The sequence below is a fragment of the Podarcis pityusensis genome (assembly GCF_964106645.2).
Source record: "Podarcis pityusensis genome assembly, chromosome: 6".
Classification (NCBI taxonomy): domain Eukaryota; kingdom Metazoa; phylum Chordata; class Lepidosauria; order Squamata; family Lacertidae; genus Podarcis; species Podarcis pityusensis.
The window spans coordinates 51,520,447-51,535,042 of NC_138030.1; the positions used below are offsets into that span (position 1 = coordinate 51,520,447).

General features: G+C 39.8%; 1 protein-coding gene across 2 annotated transcripts in view; it reads right to left on the reverse strand.

Annotated features, from left to right (window-relative positions):
• TESK2 (testis associated actin remodelling kinase 2) overlaps positions 1 to 14,596 on the reverse strand; it is a 55,383-nt gene that overhangs the window by 11,834 nt on the left and 28,953 nt on the right. For both annotated transcript variants that reach the window (XM_081009399.1, XM_081009398.1), the window contains exon 5: positions 7,084 to 7,230. In XM_081009399.1, coding sequence (XP_080865525.1) covers positions 7,084 to 7,230 — 147 coding nt within the window. The remainder of the gene's footprint in view (positions 1 to 7,083; positions 7,231 to 14,596) is intronic.

The following is a 14,596-nucleotide window of genomic DNA, read 5'->3' on the forward strand; positions in this document are numbered from 1 at the left end:
ATGTACCACAAATGGAGTGCTCTTGCCAAGACCCTCTGGTGCGTCATCTTGTGACTTCAGTCAGCAATGGCACTGCCAGAGGAGCCTCCAACCACAAAGCCTGGCCAGAACAATATGGGGTGTTTCTTCAGATAATCAGGCCCCTATTGTGCCATTTAGGGGTTTGTGTGTCAGAAATAAAACTCTGAAATTGGCCTGGTGGCCAATAGGCAGCCAAGTGTATGTATTTGAGGACTAGTTATACAGTCCTAGGCAGATATACCTACTAAAACTCTGGCTTCTGCAATCTCCAGATATGACTGATCTGAAGATCAGCCAAAGCTACTGCTCATTTTTTTTAGCAATCTGTTCTGGTTTACTATACAGTTTGACTGGGAAAAAGAATGTCCACCCCAATTCTAAATATGCAACAGTTACCTGAATAATTACCCAATAGCACAGGAACATTTGGGAGGCTAGAGAAACTAGGAGTGCGATTCTATGCTTGCTGAGTCAGACGTAAGCTGCATTACATTCAGGAGGCTTACTCCCAGGTAAGTATGTATTGGATTGCAGCCTAAGGCTCCACTCTTAAACATGCTTATTAGGGAGCAATCCCCCTTGAACACAGTAGGAATTCTCAACAAGTATACAACCGCACCATAAGGCTGGAAATTCTATTCACATTTGGGAACAAATCATACTGAACCCAGCAAGATTTCTGAGCAAACACATCTAGGAATGAGTTCCAAGCAGAACAAGGAACAAATATGATACATTGGGCTCTTGTGCTGTTTGATATCTTTAAGCGAAATCATTGCTAGATTCAGTTCATGGATTATTACTACTATGAATTATAATTTATAGGTTTACACTGCATTTAGGCTGTAGTTTAAGCACTGTGTTAATTCCTTTCTCCCCCCCCCCCCCTTTTTACTGATTTTAAGATCTCAGGTAGAACATTTGATATTTCAATTCAGAACATGTTTGGGATTTTGCTTTTTAAAATAGATCACTACATACATTTAATCTATTTTAAAATTAAAAAATAACTTGCTTCCAATGTCTGCAAGCCACTGTCAAGTCTCACTTAGCCAAAATTTTGTAGGTTAACTAGGACTGTGAACTGTAGTCTTTAATGGATTTGGAGAGCAATGACCACATCATTACAATGATACTTAACTGTCAAAGACAAGGAGCAGATGGGGGAAATTAAGCATTCTGGTCTGTGTACTGTTCTCTCTAATGTACTGATGCCTCTGGCACTGGCCACTGTTAGCCTTTCATTATAAAATGAAAGTATAGTAAAGTTATGTTCTGTTTTAGTTTTGTCCAGTTTAATTTCTTGCACAACTGCATCGCCCACTGTGCGTAACACACACATCCATGTTAACAGCAGGCAGCAGTGACTTTATGGACTTCTCTTGAGTTGTAACCTGCAAAACCAGCAAATAAATTCAGGTACTTGCCTGCTCATAAAAAGAGCAGATAGGAAAGGGGAGGGGGAGGGGGAGGAAGGGAGAGGTCTCAGATCTTCATTGTACTTCTCTCATGGACACACAGAGATTCCTGTTTGATTCCTAGGTCCCAATTAATATTTATTTTATTTTAACCTGGATCAGTTATAGCACACACAGCTCACTTTGAGTTTTAAAAAATTGCACAAGGTCAACTAAATCAGGCCAACACAACACACACTAAAGCTTCTCAATTATGGCCTTTGTTATCTCTCGTCAAAGAATGCATTCATTCAGCTTGCTTGTGGTAAACTATTTGTTCACTGCAAAATGCAGCTAAATCCTAGAGGGATAACATTAATCATACAGCAATGTTAAAACCACGATGAAAATTCAGCAGTTGGTGTAGAAGTAACCATATGTTGGGCAGCAGCCATTTGATAATGCTAGGGTTCTTTTTCGGTGCTTCATATGGCAAGTAATTTTTCTACCTACTTAAGAAGCTTTTAGTATAATACAATGAAATTAAGCTTTCTCTTACAGTTTATGAACTTTCAAACTATATGCCCTGAATACAGAGTTGTATTTCTCAAAAAAAAATATGTTGCTGATCAGTGAGTGGTTGCTATTCATTTGTTTTCCTGCATTAGCCTTCAATATTTTGTTCCTTAAATGTAAACAATGCATGGGAGGCATATCTTATTGTCCAAACTTTTACAAGTATTCCAATAAGAATAACTGCTTTGAATTTGTTTGAACATAGCTTCATGTCAAACTCTGCTTGAGATACCCTTTTCAATCATTATGGCACCCACCCACAGTTTGTCTCCTAACCTCATTCCTATTCATTATCTCGCTCAAAGCTTCCCTTTTCCTGTTCTCTCTAAATTTGCTGCCCCTTCACCCCAATAACTATACCTTACTGTAACTAAGTCAAAGTGTGTGTAATTGAAACCACCATGTTCTTCTCTGCCTGCATTTCCCTCCCACTTCCTCTGTTTTTCCTGTGTTTATTTTAGAATGCTATTTGCAAAGCATCGTGTTTTACCTGAACCAGTGGGTTCAAATTACAAGAAAGGAGATTCCAACTAACCATTAGGCAGAACTTTCTGACAGTAAGAGCTGTTCAACAGTGGAAAGGCACTATATTAGAAGGGAAAGGGACTCTCTTTCATTGGAAGTGTTTAAATCTACCTGTCAGCTATTTTTTAGCTGCAATTCCTGCATTTGCAGGACTAGGTGATCCTTTGGGTCTCTTTCAACTCTACAGATCTATAATCTATGTGTACATAGGTAAGTCCCATATAGATATTTTTTTTTTAAACCCCAATTTTAAGCCATATTAATTGTGCTTTATTTAGTTTCTTCTCTAATCAAATTTCAGTTCAAATACTAATATGTATTGAGACCCAAATTAACACGGGCAATCTGCTAAATCAGATAACACTACAAGGACATCAGAAAATTATTCCAGAAAACCCACATCACTGATTAGCCAAGCTGTGCTCTACAAGGCAACTGTGGGTAATTCTTATAGATATGTCTCTGGATTGAGCTTCACAGAAGGTCTCTGGGAAACTTTTTAATTATATTTATTTTGATAAAGAGAAGGCAATCAGACTGGGAACCAATGGTGACATTCACTCAGAATACTCACTGTCAACTATAACATCCCTGAAAATAAGTATTTATAATGAATTTAATTCTTGGTTAGTAGTAAGGAGTGACAGTCTAGCAATAGGTTTTGGATGGAATTGTATTCCCCTTGAGGAAAAAAAAAAATCAGGTTTGCTACCATACTGTTTTCAGGCAAAATTCAAAGTCATTGTCTTTAAAACCCTATATGTTTCAGTCCAGGATATTTAAAGGACTGCCACCTGCCCTACTTTAATCTTGCCTGTCCACTGAGGTCAATGAGAGAGGCGCTTTTTGTATGTCCAATCACCCATCACCATCTGAAACATGGTGGTTGGGACTAGCACTGCTCTATTTATCTAGCCCAGTACCCTCTACCCTGACTGGTCTTGCACAGAGGCTTTTCACAGGCTGGAGGTGCCAAGGATTGAACATGGAATATTTCTGTATGCAAATATTGCACTCCACCACTGAGCTATGGCCCCTCGTTATGCAGATTCAAATTCTGTGGAATGTATTGCTACATTGCATGTATAAAAAAGTCCAATAATACATGATCAAATCTCTCTGTGGAGACTTCCCCAGAGATACAATTCTGGAAGTTTATACAACCTGAGTTATTCCTTAGGCTGAAATCTTCACTTAAAGAAGCTGAAACTGAGCTCCAAAGAGTTAACAAATGTTTATACATAAACAGATGTGAGTGAACATAAAGCTCCTTTTGTGTGTTGAGAGAGCTTAACATCTGCTTTGCACAGTGTAATCCTGCTAAGGAAGTTCAACATTTATTTTCTTCTCACATAAGAAAAGATATCCACTAGCAATAGCTTGTTCAGGCCCAATGCAGTTTCCATTAATTTTCTTTGTGCTGCTGAAAGCAAAGAAGGATTGCTTTATATTCAGGCATGTTACCACAGTTTCCTTCACATTAGCTAAAACAGCCAAATGGGACAATATGATCCTGCTACTGTCTTAATGGTTACATACAATTTTTACAGTATTGCTAAAGAAATCCATGTCTGCTAAATGAAGTCATTTAAGAGACTCAATTTATGCTGAAAAGTGTGATATAAACTCTCTCTCTATATATATACAAGAGAGAGTTCAGACAATTTTGCACTGTAAAAGTTTGTCTCAGACAAACAGATTTATCTAAAAACATTAACAGGTAAGAAATGCATCCTCACAATAACTCATTGTCTCCTGCTTCTCATCCTTTTTCATTATTCCTTTCTGCCAACTTGAAGGTTTTACAAGCAAATTATCTAAATCCAAATATAAAGTTCACTAGCTTAAATAGCAATTCCATAAATCAAAGGAAGGTAGGAAAAAGGCTAGCATAAAAAAAATATGATGAGTAGAATTGTTACCATTTAAGTAATGTTGGTATTTCTATTTTAGGATTTTTAATTTTAGGATTATGGAGCTTTTGTACTACTCTGGCTTGTCAAACTTGAAAATCTTGAAAACTTTTCAAGAAGCATAATGGCAACATGGAAATCTACTCCTCATTCTCCACAGTGTTCTCAGTATATTTTGCATTTAGACCAGGGTGCAGGGAAGAACCTTTGGTCGTTAGTCTGATAAGGATCCCAAAATGGTCCACAAGGATGTTTTCCTCAAAAAACCCTGAGCTGTCTGTCTCTCCTTGTAAGCTTCATGCATGTGCATCTGGCTGGAAAGCATACAAGCAAAAATGCTACTATTTTTCAAATGAGGAAAAGAACTGGACCCTCAGGCAGAGCTTCTGTGCTTCACAGAATGCCTCTCAGGCTGTGTTTAAAAGCAAAGAAGAAATGGTGAGACATGCAAATATTTTAGCTGTTCAACACAAGTCCTTTGTGATACTGATAAAGATGTTCAACCATTAGGGGCTTTGCTGGGCTTAAATATAAAACCTCTTAGGATCCTACCTAGAAAACATGAACAAGTCAGATAGATACTGGCAAAGGAGGTTTGCAGTGCAATCCTAACCACGCCTACCCAGAAGAAAATCCTATTGAATTAAATGGGGCTTTCTGCCAGGAAATAGAACTGCTAGTACATTTGCAAAGCTAAGCAGGTCTGCTTTGGTTTCAAAGTGGATGGGGGATTGCAAGGTGAGATTCCTGCCTCTCAGAGGGTTGGAACAGATTGCCCGCGGGGTCCCTTCCAACTCTACAATTCTATACCCCATACCTGTGATGTCAAGTATGCAGCAGGTAGACACACAGCAGCCAACAAATGATTTGGAGTGTGCTCCCAGTTGTTCCTTGGCAAGTGAGGATTGGTGCTGCTGAAAGAACCAATTACTTTGTATTCTCAGCTTGAATTCAAGCAGGTGATCCAAATGATTTTAATCTACTGGCATGGCTCAAGCCATGGCGACAAAGGAAAATAATTACTCTGCGTCATCTGATGTCATGTTGAAGTCAGGTAATTTGGTAATTTGAGTGGACAGCTCCACCCAGCTGTCAAATTGGTTTGCAGGGGATGGGGGAGCTGCCAAAATGGCCCACCAGCTGCTAAAGCTTCCCTGCCCCTGATTTAAAGGTTTCAAAAAGGTTGCACATATGAATACATTATTGTGTTGTAATTCTAACTATCTATAAAGGTAGATATCATCATAGTACAAATGGGGAGAGGGGTCAATGTTGAGAGGATGTAGCTTTTTTAAGGCTACCTAGTGAGTTCAGGGCTGATTCAAACGGGAGAATTCATCGTTTGTATCTCAATCACTTAAATAGTAAGATAGTGAAACCACAGGCAACACTAACAGGAATTATGATTTGCTCACCAATATTGTAACACCAAACAGTTTTACACTATTAAGTGATATCAATGCAGCCTAAGTGCTGTTGTACTAAAGCTTCTCATCTTAGTGTTTCAGGCATAACCTAATTACTTTCAAGGCTCACACAACTCTTCAGCCATAAGTATACCACCTGTTAATATTTGCCCTCCATTTGAATTAGTTTAAAAAAGACCACAGTTCAGTTACAAAAATCAGTATACTGAAGTCTGGAAATACTCATATAAACAGAAGATGTGGCATTTGGGATGCTTTGCTTCCCAAGAACAGAGACAGTAACTCTTTATTCCATTTTGTCCCATCTCCCCAGAGTTGGCAGACTATTAAAGTGCATCCCAGCTGGTCATTTGCAGTTTTGGCATGAGAACCTTCATCGTAACTCGGCATTTTACCTATGGCTATCACTATCACTATTTTTTAATCATTAGCTGTTTATAATAGTGTTGTTTATGAATTAGTGCCAAAACAACAGATAATCGTCAAGGTGATAAATTTCTGATTGCTTTCCTCACCAGTTTGCAATTACAATGGGACATTTATAAGGAAAGAAATGATTTTCATATTACTAGCTGCAATGTTAAATAGTCATAATGACACAGCATCTTGAAAAGCAAAGTTTATGCAATTATTTGTAGCCCTGTTTTATGCATCAGTTGAACAGTTGCTGGAGTAAAACTACTACCAGCTTAGTGTTGCTCTGTAGCAGTTTAGGTCACCTGTAGAACAATGTTGAATATATCTGAAGTTATGGGGAACATTTAAATATACAGCAATAAACCTTTAAGAAAGTAGGGTGGGACACAGAGACAAGTCTGTATGTCTGCATCTTTTTGTAGTTTTATATTATAAAATGTGTAGCAGCTGGATCCCTAGGCTTTGGGAACTAGAAGTTTGAATAACTTGCTGCGAACAAATTAAAGAAGTTGTGCAACCACCTTCCCAGGAACATAATCCTAACTCATTTATTTGTGACCTCTACTTCAGGTTAGTTTCTTCTCAGACATCTACACAACATGAGTTGTTCTGGGAAAGTTTAATCCACTAAACTATGTTTTCAGTGTTTTTTCACAATCTTTTAAAGTGACATTTTACGTAACAGTTTTACAGTTTGAGGCACTGAGTGGGGCTGGAGAAAAGTAAAACTACGCAAGATTGTTTGTAGTTCGCTAAGTAATACACATCTATTGCCAAATGGTTTCATTTGATAGGGACGCATGGTACCTTGGATGTCAGATCCCGATGGAAAATGCCTTTATAGTGAAGGTAAGTGAGTCCCAGAGCAATGTCCAGTGCCAGCTTCACCCTTACTGTCCAAGGCAGGTGTTGATTACCATCCAACAGCTGTTCTAGGTTACCACAGTTGATATACTGAAAATATATTTAAAAAAAATTAAAAAGAAAAGAAAAGAACCACAGTTAAACTTCAAAGTACAGACAGGTGAGGAATTTCTTCTTGGATTTAGTGGGGCAAATGTAAGTTCCTCCAACTGTATTAATGATATACTAACTCAAACCAAACAATCATAAAAGTAAATAATCTATTAACTTTAAGATTGGTAGGTGAATGCATCCCCAGTAACTCCTGGACATCCTCCTTGTTGGCATCCATCTATCTCGAGAGACAATGGAGTGTGCGTCCAGGGGTGAAGACAAACTGCTGTGTTAGCAGTACAGAAGTAACTTTCCAGTGTGTATGGAGGTCCTGAGCTGCCCAGACGGACAAGACCCCCTTCCCCGGCCTCACTGATGTGGTCCAAAGGAAAGCAGAGCAATATGTTTGGCACAAGCTAGCCTGCCTCAGTTGCTGGTAGGAGGGTATACAAGGTGCCATCCAACAGTCTTAGGGACCCCATTTGGGATATGTTTAGAAACCACCTTCTTGACCCGTTTTTCATGAATGCACAGGAAACTGTCAAGGCTGAGTCAGACCTTTGGTCCATCTAGCTCAGTATTGTTAACACTGACTGTCAGTGACTCTCCAGGGTTTCAGCCAAGGGACATTCTCTCTTTTTTCCAATTTTTTTTAATTAGTTTTCCACAAAATGTTTAAACACGCAAACAAATAAACAAACAATCATAAATCCTAACCTTATTAAAACTAATCTTAGTAAAATTCTTAAGCGACTTCCTCGTATCCCCTTGGTTGAATTTCAGTGTATATCATTTTAAAGGTTTTCCTAAACCTATATTCTCATAAAATTAACTTAGTCACTTAACATCTTTCTTTCTTTCCCAATCTAAATTTCAACATAGTAATTTATCACATTACATATTTAAGTCCTAAGCCTATCTGGTATTTGCAAGCCTTTCCAATTAATTTAACTTAACATATTTAACTAAATAGTCTTTAAATTTCGTCCATTCTTCCTGGTAATCCTCCTCCCTCTGGTCACGGACTCTTCCAGTCAGGTCGGCTAGCTTCGAAAAATCCATCATCTCAGCCAAGGGACATTCTCAGCCCTACCTAGACAAGCCAGGGATTGAACCTGGGCCCTTTAGCATGCAACACACGTGCTCTGCTACTGAGCTATGACCCTTCCCTAAAGCACAGTATACACCAAAAGAGGAGGAAATGACAACTGGAAAGAGGTAGTGCAGACAAAACAACTGATAACTGAGACATCATCCTAGATTTCAATTAACATGGTGAGTTTTTGCCAGCAGGTGGTGGCATGAAGTAATTCAAGGTTCTCCTCTCTCCCTGTATTTCTACTATAAAAAGAGTTCTCATGTGGTAGATTTCTAACTGCTAAACACCACACACTGTAGCGCAATATTTCTGCAAGTCAGCCCAGACTTCAGGCTTGTAGAGAAGTACTATCAAATAAGTCCCACTTGTTAAACTGCAAGAGCTGAAGAAATTCATGTGCATGAAAAATAAATATACAACATTCATTCTATATTTGCACCCCTTTTTAAATACAATGAGACCAAAAATTTATATCCAAGTGGGATTACTTTAACACAATCCAGTGACCCAGCAACTGTATCATCCACTGAGCTACAAATCAAAGAACTGTTAATTTCTAGCTGTCCAGAATACTTGAGGATCTAAAGAGGATCAAAACGAAGTGTTCCTTGGCTAGATGCCAAACTACTTGGCCCAGATTTTAGAAGCCAGCTCAAGTTTCTCAACATATTATGCCAGGAGAGTTCAAGGCCACCTCACAAAAAAGTGCAGTTGTTTACCACTTGTGGACCAGGACTAGGTTATGTACCGATTTCCACTACAAGCAAATTAATTGTGCATATTAACACAGATTGCCCTTTGGAAGCAACAGTTATATGCCCCAGGCAAATGCAAGTTTCTGATGCAGCAAAAATTAGTCTTCCAGGATCCACTGTGCCTGCGTGGTTACTGACATAATTAAAAGAGAGGTGCCCATGAACATACACGTAGGAAATATATTCCGATGGTACATGATAACAGTCTTGCACGCACTCTGCTCTATTCTGTTTGTCAGGTCATTATTTAAATTCTATTAATTTTATTCAATTTATGAGTCATCCAGTAATGCAGCAACTTGCTTAGGAACAAAGGAAGCCGCCTTTTATTGAGGGAGACCCATCAGCCCATCTAGAACATTTGCCAGTCAGATACTCTCACGGACAACCTTCTGTGGGCCACATGATAGTGGTGCATAGGGCCAGTGAATCTTTACCTTCGTTCAACCACACAAACATCAGAAGTCAGTCAGCCAGCCAGCCAGCCAGCCAGAGTCTGTCTCTCTCTCTCTCTCTCTCTCTCTCTCTCTCTCTCTCACACACACACACACAGTCCATCTACCATTCAAGAAAACAAGAATCATTGTCATAGTTCAAGCACAGATTCGTGCCAGGCAAGAGCACTTGAGGCGGCTGTGGAGCACTACAGTGAGGGGTGTGACCTTGGGAAAATCTCAATGGCTGACTAGAAAAGGCTTTGGAGGTTCAGATTTGGCCTCTGGGCCTGAGGTTCCCCACCGTGTTCTACTCTGACTGGCAGTAGCACTCCAGGATTTCAGACAGGCGCATTCCCAGTCCTACCCGGAAATGCCAGGGATTGAATTTGGGACCTTCTGCATGCAAAGCAGACGCTCTGTCACTGAGCTATGGCTCTCCTGCTTGCTTCATCCAACACTCTATGGAACCATGCAAATGTTTTGGGATGAAAATAGTGGCATACTTTTTTGATAGTTAAAACAACTGAGCCACAGTATCTACTTTGCAAATCACAGTTGCTCGCAGATTCCCTGGTGTGAGAATCTGCAGTTTTGGAGCAATACTGATGTCAGGTCTTCTTGCAATGCACCACACCTCCTTTACATGGTACTAAGCTGCAGGAGATCACCGTCCTGCTACATAATGTCCGTCATTCTCAAAGAGCCTCCTTTGCACAAGCAGTACTTCCTTCATATTTTTCTCAGAACATATTGTCCTTTACAGTTCAGTATTGTTTTGTCTCCTGCATATCATTGTTTGAAGGACTGAGAGGTGTCGTGGCAGATGTGCTGAACCAGTGGCTGGCCTAGATAATGGAATTGGTGAGCGACAAAAAACTGAAGCTCAACTCAGACAAGAGATATGTACAGTCAGTAGGTAGCCTTCCCCCGTCCAGATGGGTCAGAATCCCATTGAAGAAACAGGTGTGCAAACCTGGGGGGTACTCCTGTATCCTCCATTGTCAATGAAGGAACAAGTGGGCTCCATGCCGCCAAGTGCCTTTTAATAGCTTTGGCTGGTGGTTCAGCCTTCCTATCTGGATACAGATAGCCTGGCTTGAGTGATGTGGTAATAGGACAGATTACTGCATTGTGTTTTATGTTGAAATACCTTTGAAGACTATTCAGTAACTGCAGCTAGTGCAGAATGTGGTAGCCAGACTGACCAGGACTAGCTGGCCTGAACATATAACTTCAGTTCTGGCTAGCTTGTGCTGACTGTCAATATTTTTTTCCTGACCCCAATTCAAAGTGCTAATCTTGACATATAAAGTCTTGACATATAAAGTCTATGAACGCCAGCACTTCAAGGACTGCTTTTCCTCACATGAAGGTGAAATCAATATCTGAGGTCCTTCTGTGTACCCCCTCCAACAGATATTCAGCGGGTGTCAACCCACAAATAATGGATTGTCCTTCCCCAAGATGCTTCCTTGGCACTGACTTTGTCACCTTCATAGTGCCAGCCAAAAACATTTTTATTCTCACAAGCATTTGGAAAGAGTTCCAATAGTTTGACTTTTGGTTATTTATTTTTAGTGTTCATTCCTATGAATGTGGGCTGATTATTTTTATATTGCTGGGTGGTTTTTGTGAATTTACACTTTTCATATTTGTTTTGTTCCAATGGCTTTTTATTGTGTATAAACTGCATAGTGTTGTAAATCACTGTGGGACTTTTTCCTGCATGAAGCAATTCATAAATTGATTTGGAACAAACCACTGATTAGTTTGCAGTGTCTATACTGCAGACAATAATTAAACTGGGCTTACGAGGTATTTTAGTATTACCCATTTTTGAATTCAGCTTACAAGTATATTAGCACATTGCATTTTTACCACAATCACTCTTTTTTCTTCTATGGGCAATAGTCAACGTCACAGAATTGGACCTCCACTCATGCAACTGGACTTCCTCTTTCCAATCCCCTGCACCTGCTACAGCTCAGCCGCCATAACAGAGTTGCAGCATGTACAGAGGGCTGCAATGGGAGCAGGAATCCATTCCACAAACTGTAACGTGCCACTGGTGGATCAGTGGATATCACCCTCTTGTTTATTGAATGCTATGTCACCACAGCAAAATGAGCTCGGCATGTAAAGCATGGAGTTGTCCTGTATGCAGATACTGGAAATATTTGACTACAAATCTTTAATGAAGGTTTAATTAAGAAAAACCTTTAATAGTGAAAGGGTATAATAGTGCAAATGTGTCCAATTTCATGCTGATTGCCTGTTTGGCTTCAGAGTACTTTGTCTATTGTAACTGTAACTTAATCTCATCTGTTGATGCAGTTAGCACATAAAAAAGGCAAGATCCAGTCTCCTCAAACATTTGGTACCATAGATCTGAATAAATCTTCCCCAGGAGGAATTATAACACTTTGCTCATTTCTCTTTACATAGTAGGACTATGGCTCATTTCACCAGCCCCACAGGCTCCCATAGTCAAGAATCTCAGGTGAAAGGATCTCTATTACCAAGCTATTCCACCCCCCTCCTCCCAACAAGTTATCAGTCCCAACGCGGGTACTGGCAGATGTGGTCTTTGCAATTTCAAATGTGCATGCTCTGAATGTCTGCCATTTCAGTTAAATTAACTATCCTATGGGGCCTTGCTCCAGCTGATGCTACAAGATAAGCACTGCTTTAACAGTTGGGCCTAAAAGTTCATTGTGTGTACAAATGAAATTACAATTCTACAATACTTAAAACCAAATTAATCCAACTCTTCAAAATAGGGATAAGGCTCCACCTAATTATATATTTGGAATAGCCTTCTAAGCAAGGGGAGGGGGGAAGTAAAGTAAAAAAGTGTAATGATGTGACAGCTTTTGCTCCCATCATGTACAAAACAAACTGCGGCTTTGCAAGTAACAGAGGACTTTCCCAACTGGAACAAGGGTTAAGTACATCAAGAGTGGCAGCTCAGGACTGAATACTTGTGCTCCAAGTATGCCAACAATTCAAATTCCATTAAAAATACAAGTCTGCCCTTGAAGAGCTAGATGGGAAGGAAAGGCCTACTGGGTGTGTTGTGGGAACTCAGCTGAATGTTGTTTCCTTTCTTCACAATCCTTGACAGAATATACTTTAAGCAGCAATACAAATTCATGTAGATCTAAATTTTTGATTCTGATGTTTTTACTTCTGAGTGTTTGCAAAGTTGTTGTATGGTCCTGTGAAACTGTGGGTTGTAGGAAAATATTAGAGAATTCAGGATTAGAGAAATTTGTAGGTAAAAGTAAAGGACCCCTGGGTCCAGTCAAAGGTGACTATGGGGTGCGGCGCTTATCTCGTTTTCAGGCCGAGGGAGCCAGCGTTTGCCCACAGACAGCCTTCCGGGTCATATGGCCAGCATGACTAAATCGCTTCTGGTGAAACAAAACACCCGTGATGGAAGCCAGAGCCCACAGAAACACCAGACTGGGACAAGAATAAGTGTTTGCACATATTCTGCAATTATTTTTGTCCTGAGCTTCACAAATTTCTTCCAACAATCTGATCTTAAGTTTGCAGGCAACTAACTATAGGCCTTTCCCCTATACTGCAGAGAAAAAGTACATGGAACTTATATTTAGTTGTAAAATAAAGCCTGTACAAACCTACTCATAGAAATGCTACAAAAGCTTGGCTGCATTCTTAAAAGTGAATTCTACCATAACATCTCTTTTAATATATATCTATTCAGGTAAGAGAAAGAAATAGAACAGATGATGAATTTATAAATCTGTATGCTGTATCCTTATGCAATAAGATGCAGCTCCAGTTGGAGAAACAGGTTTAGCACAGCAAGAAGTACAGCAACACTAAGGACTGTGAAGGATCTGGTCACTTAATTCTTTCCACATGATCCCTCCTATGTATGTGGAAAAGCCTATGTGTGGATCTGGCTGTAAGCTTACAGAAATCAGAAGACATTTCCACAGATGAAGGAACACTTTTGGAACTACAAGAAATGGATGCTGAGCACCATGAGCTATATCCTCACACCATCCAATTTATACTGAGGTTATTCTGTGTAATCTGATATTGGGGTACAGTGAGTTTAGTGACTAGTAATCAAGTCTGCAAAAGTGCAATAGAATTTAGTTTCCTAGGCTGAGCAGTAACAACTGGATCAGTGAACTGGGGCTTAAGATTAGCACCTGATGACCATAAACTAAGAATTTCAGAAAATTAAACTCAAAACACATGCCACAGTGGGGAAGACAAGTCACCCAAATGTTTGTATGCCTCCTCCACCCCTCCTTCTCACATGCAACTCCCCCCTGCACTTCATATTTGCTAGCCACAGTTTGTCATCATTTCTGTGACATAGGAATAGAAAGGGAAGCCTGCTGCGTGACTGGGTACTCCCAGTTACCAAACCACAACTTGTCTCAACTGAACCACCAGTGGAAGTGAAATGAACCAGAGGCTTCCACACATAAATCCTGAGTGTAATCAGTTTCAGTTCCTCTACAAATTCTCATTATAAGGCTTAACAGCTGGAAAGTACCATCATCCCAGCTTTGAAAAAGGAGGGTGGGGCAAACAGTAGCATGGCTATTTCTCACTGCAACAAAGTAATCACCCATCTTCATTAGCATGGGATAAAATGAAGTATTCAACTGCCATGTGTGAAGGGAAGAAGGGGAAAGGAGAAAGCACACAAGCTCAAGGACTGTACTTAAAAACATTTAACTGGTTTGTCCTTGGCTTCCTGCACATGGTTTGTTTAAGGTAAACAAGTCATGAGCCCCTGACTCATGATAAGCCAGATTCTGCCTTGTTTCCTGATGGTGCAGTAGGAGCAGGGGAGGAGCAATAACTTTTAAACAGGATGCACTAGCACCCTGTACATTCACGTTAAACCACAGTTTCTTCTAAACCAGTTTAATGCAACATGTGAATTACCGTAAGCCATTTCAGTCTATTGTCTACCTGTGAAAATGCTGATGAAGCAGAGATGGCCTGAATTTTTAGAATTTCACTGAGAATTATGGTTCCTCAGCCAGATTAAGTTCCAAATATTTAATATGAGAAAATAG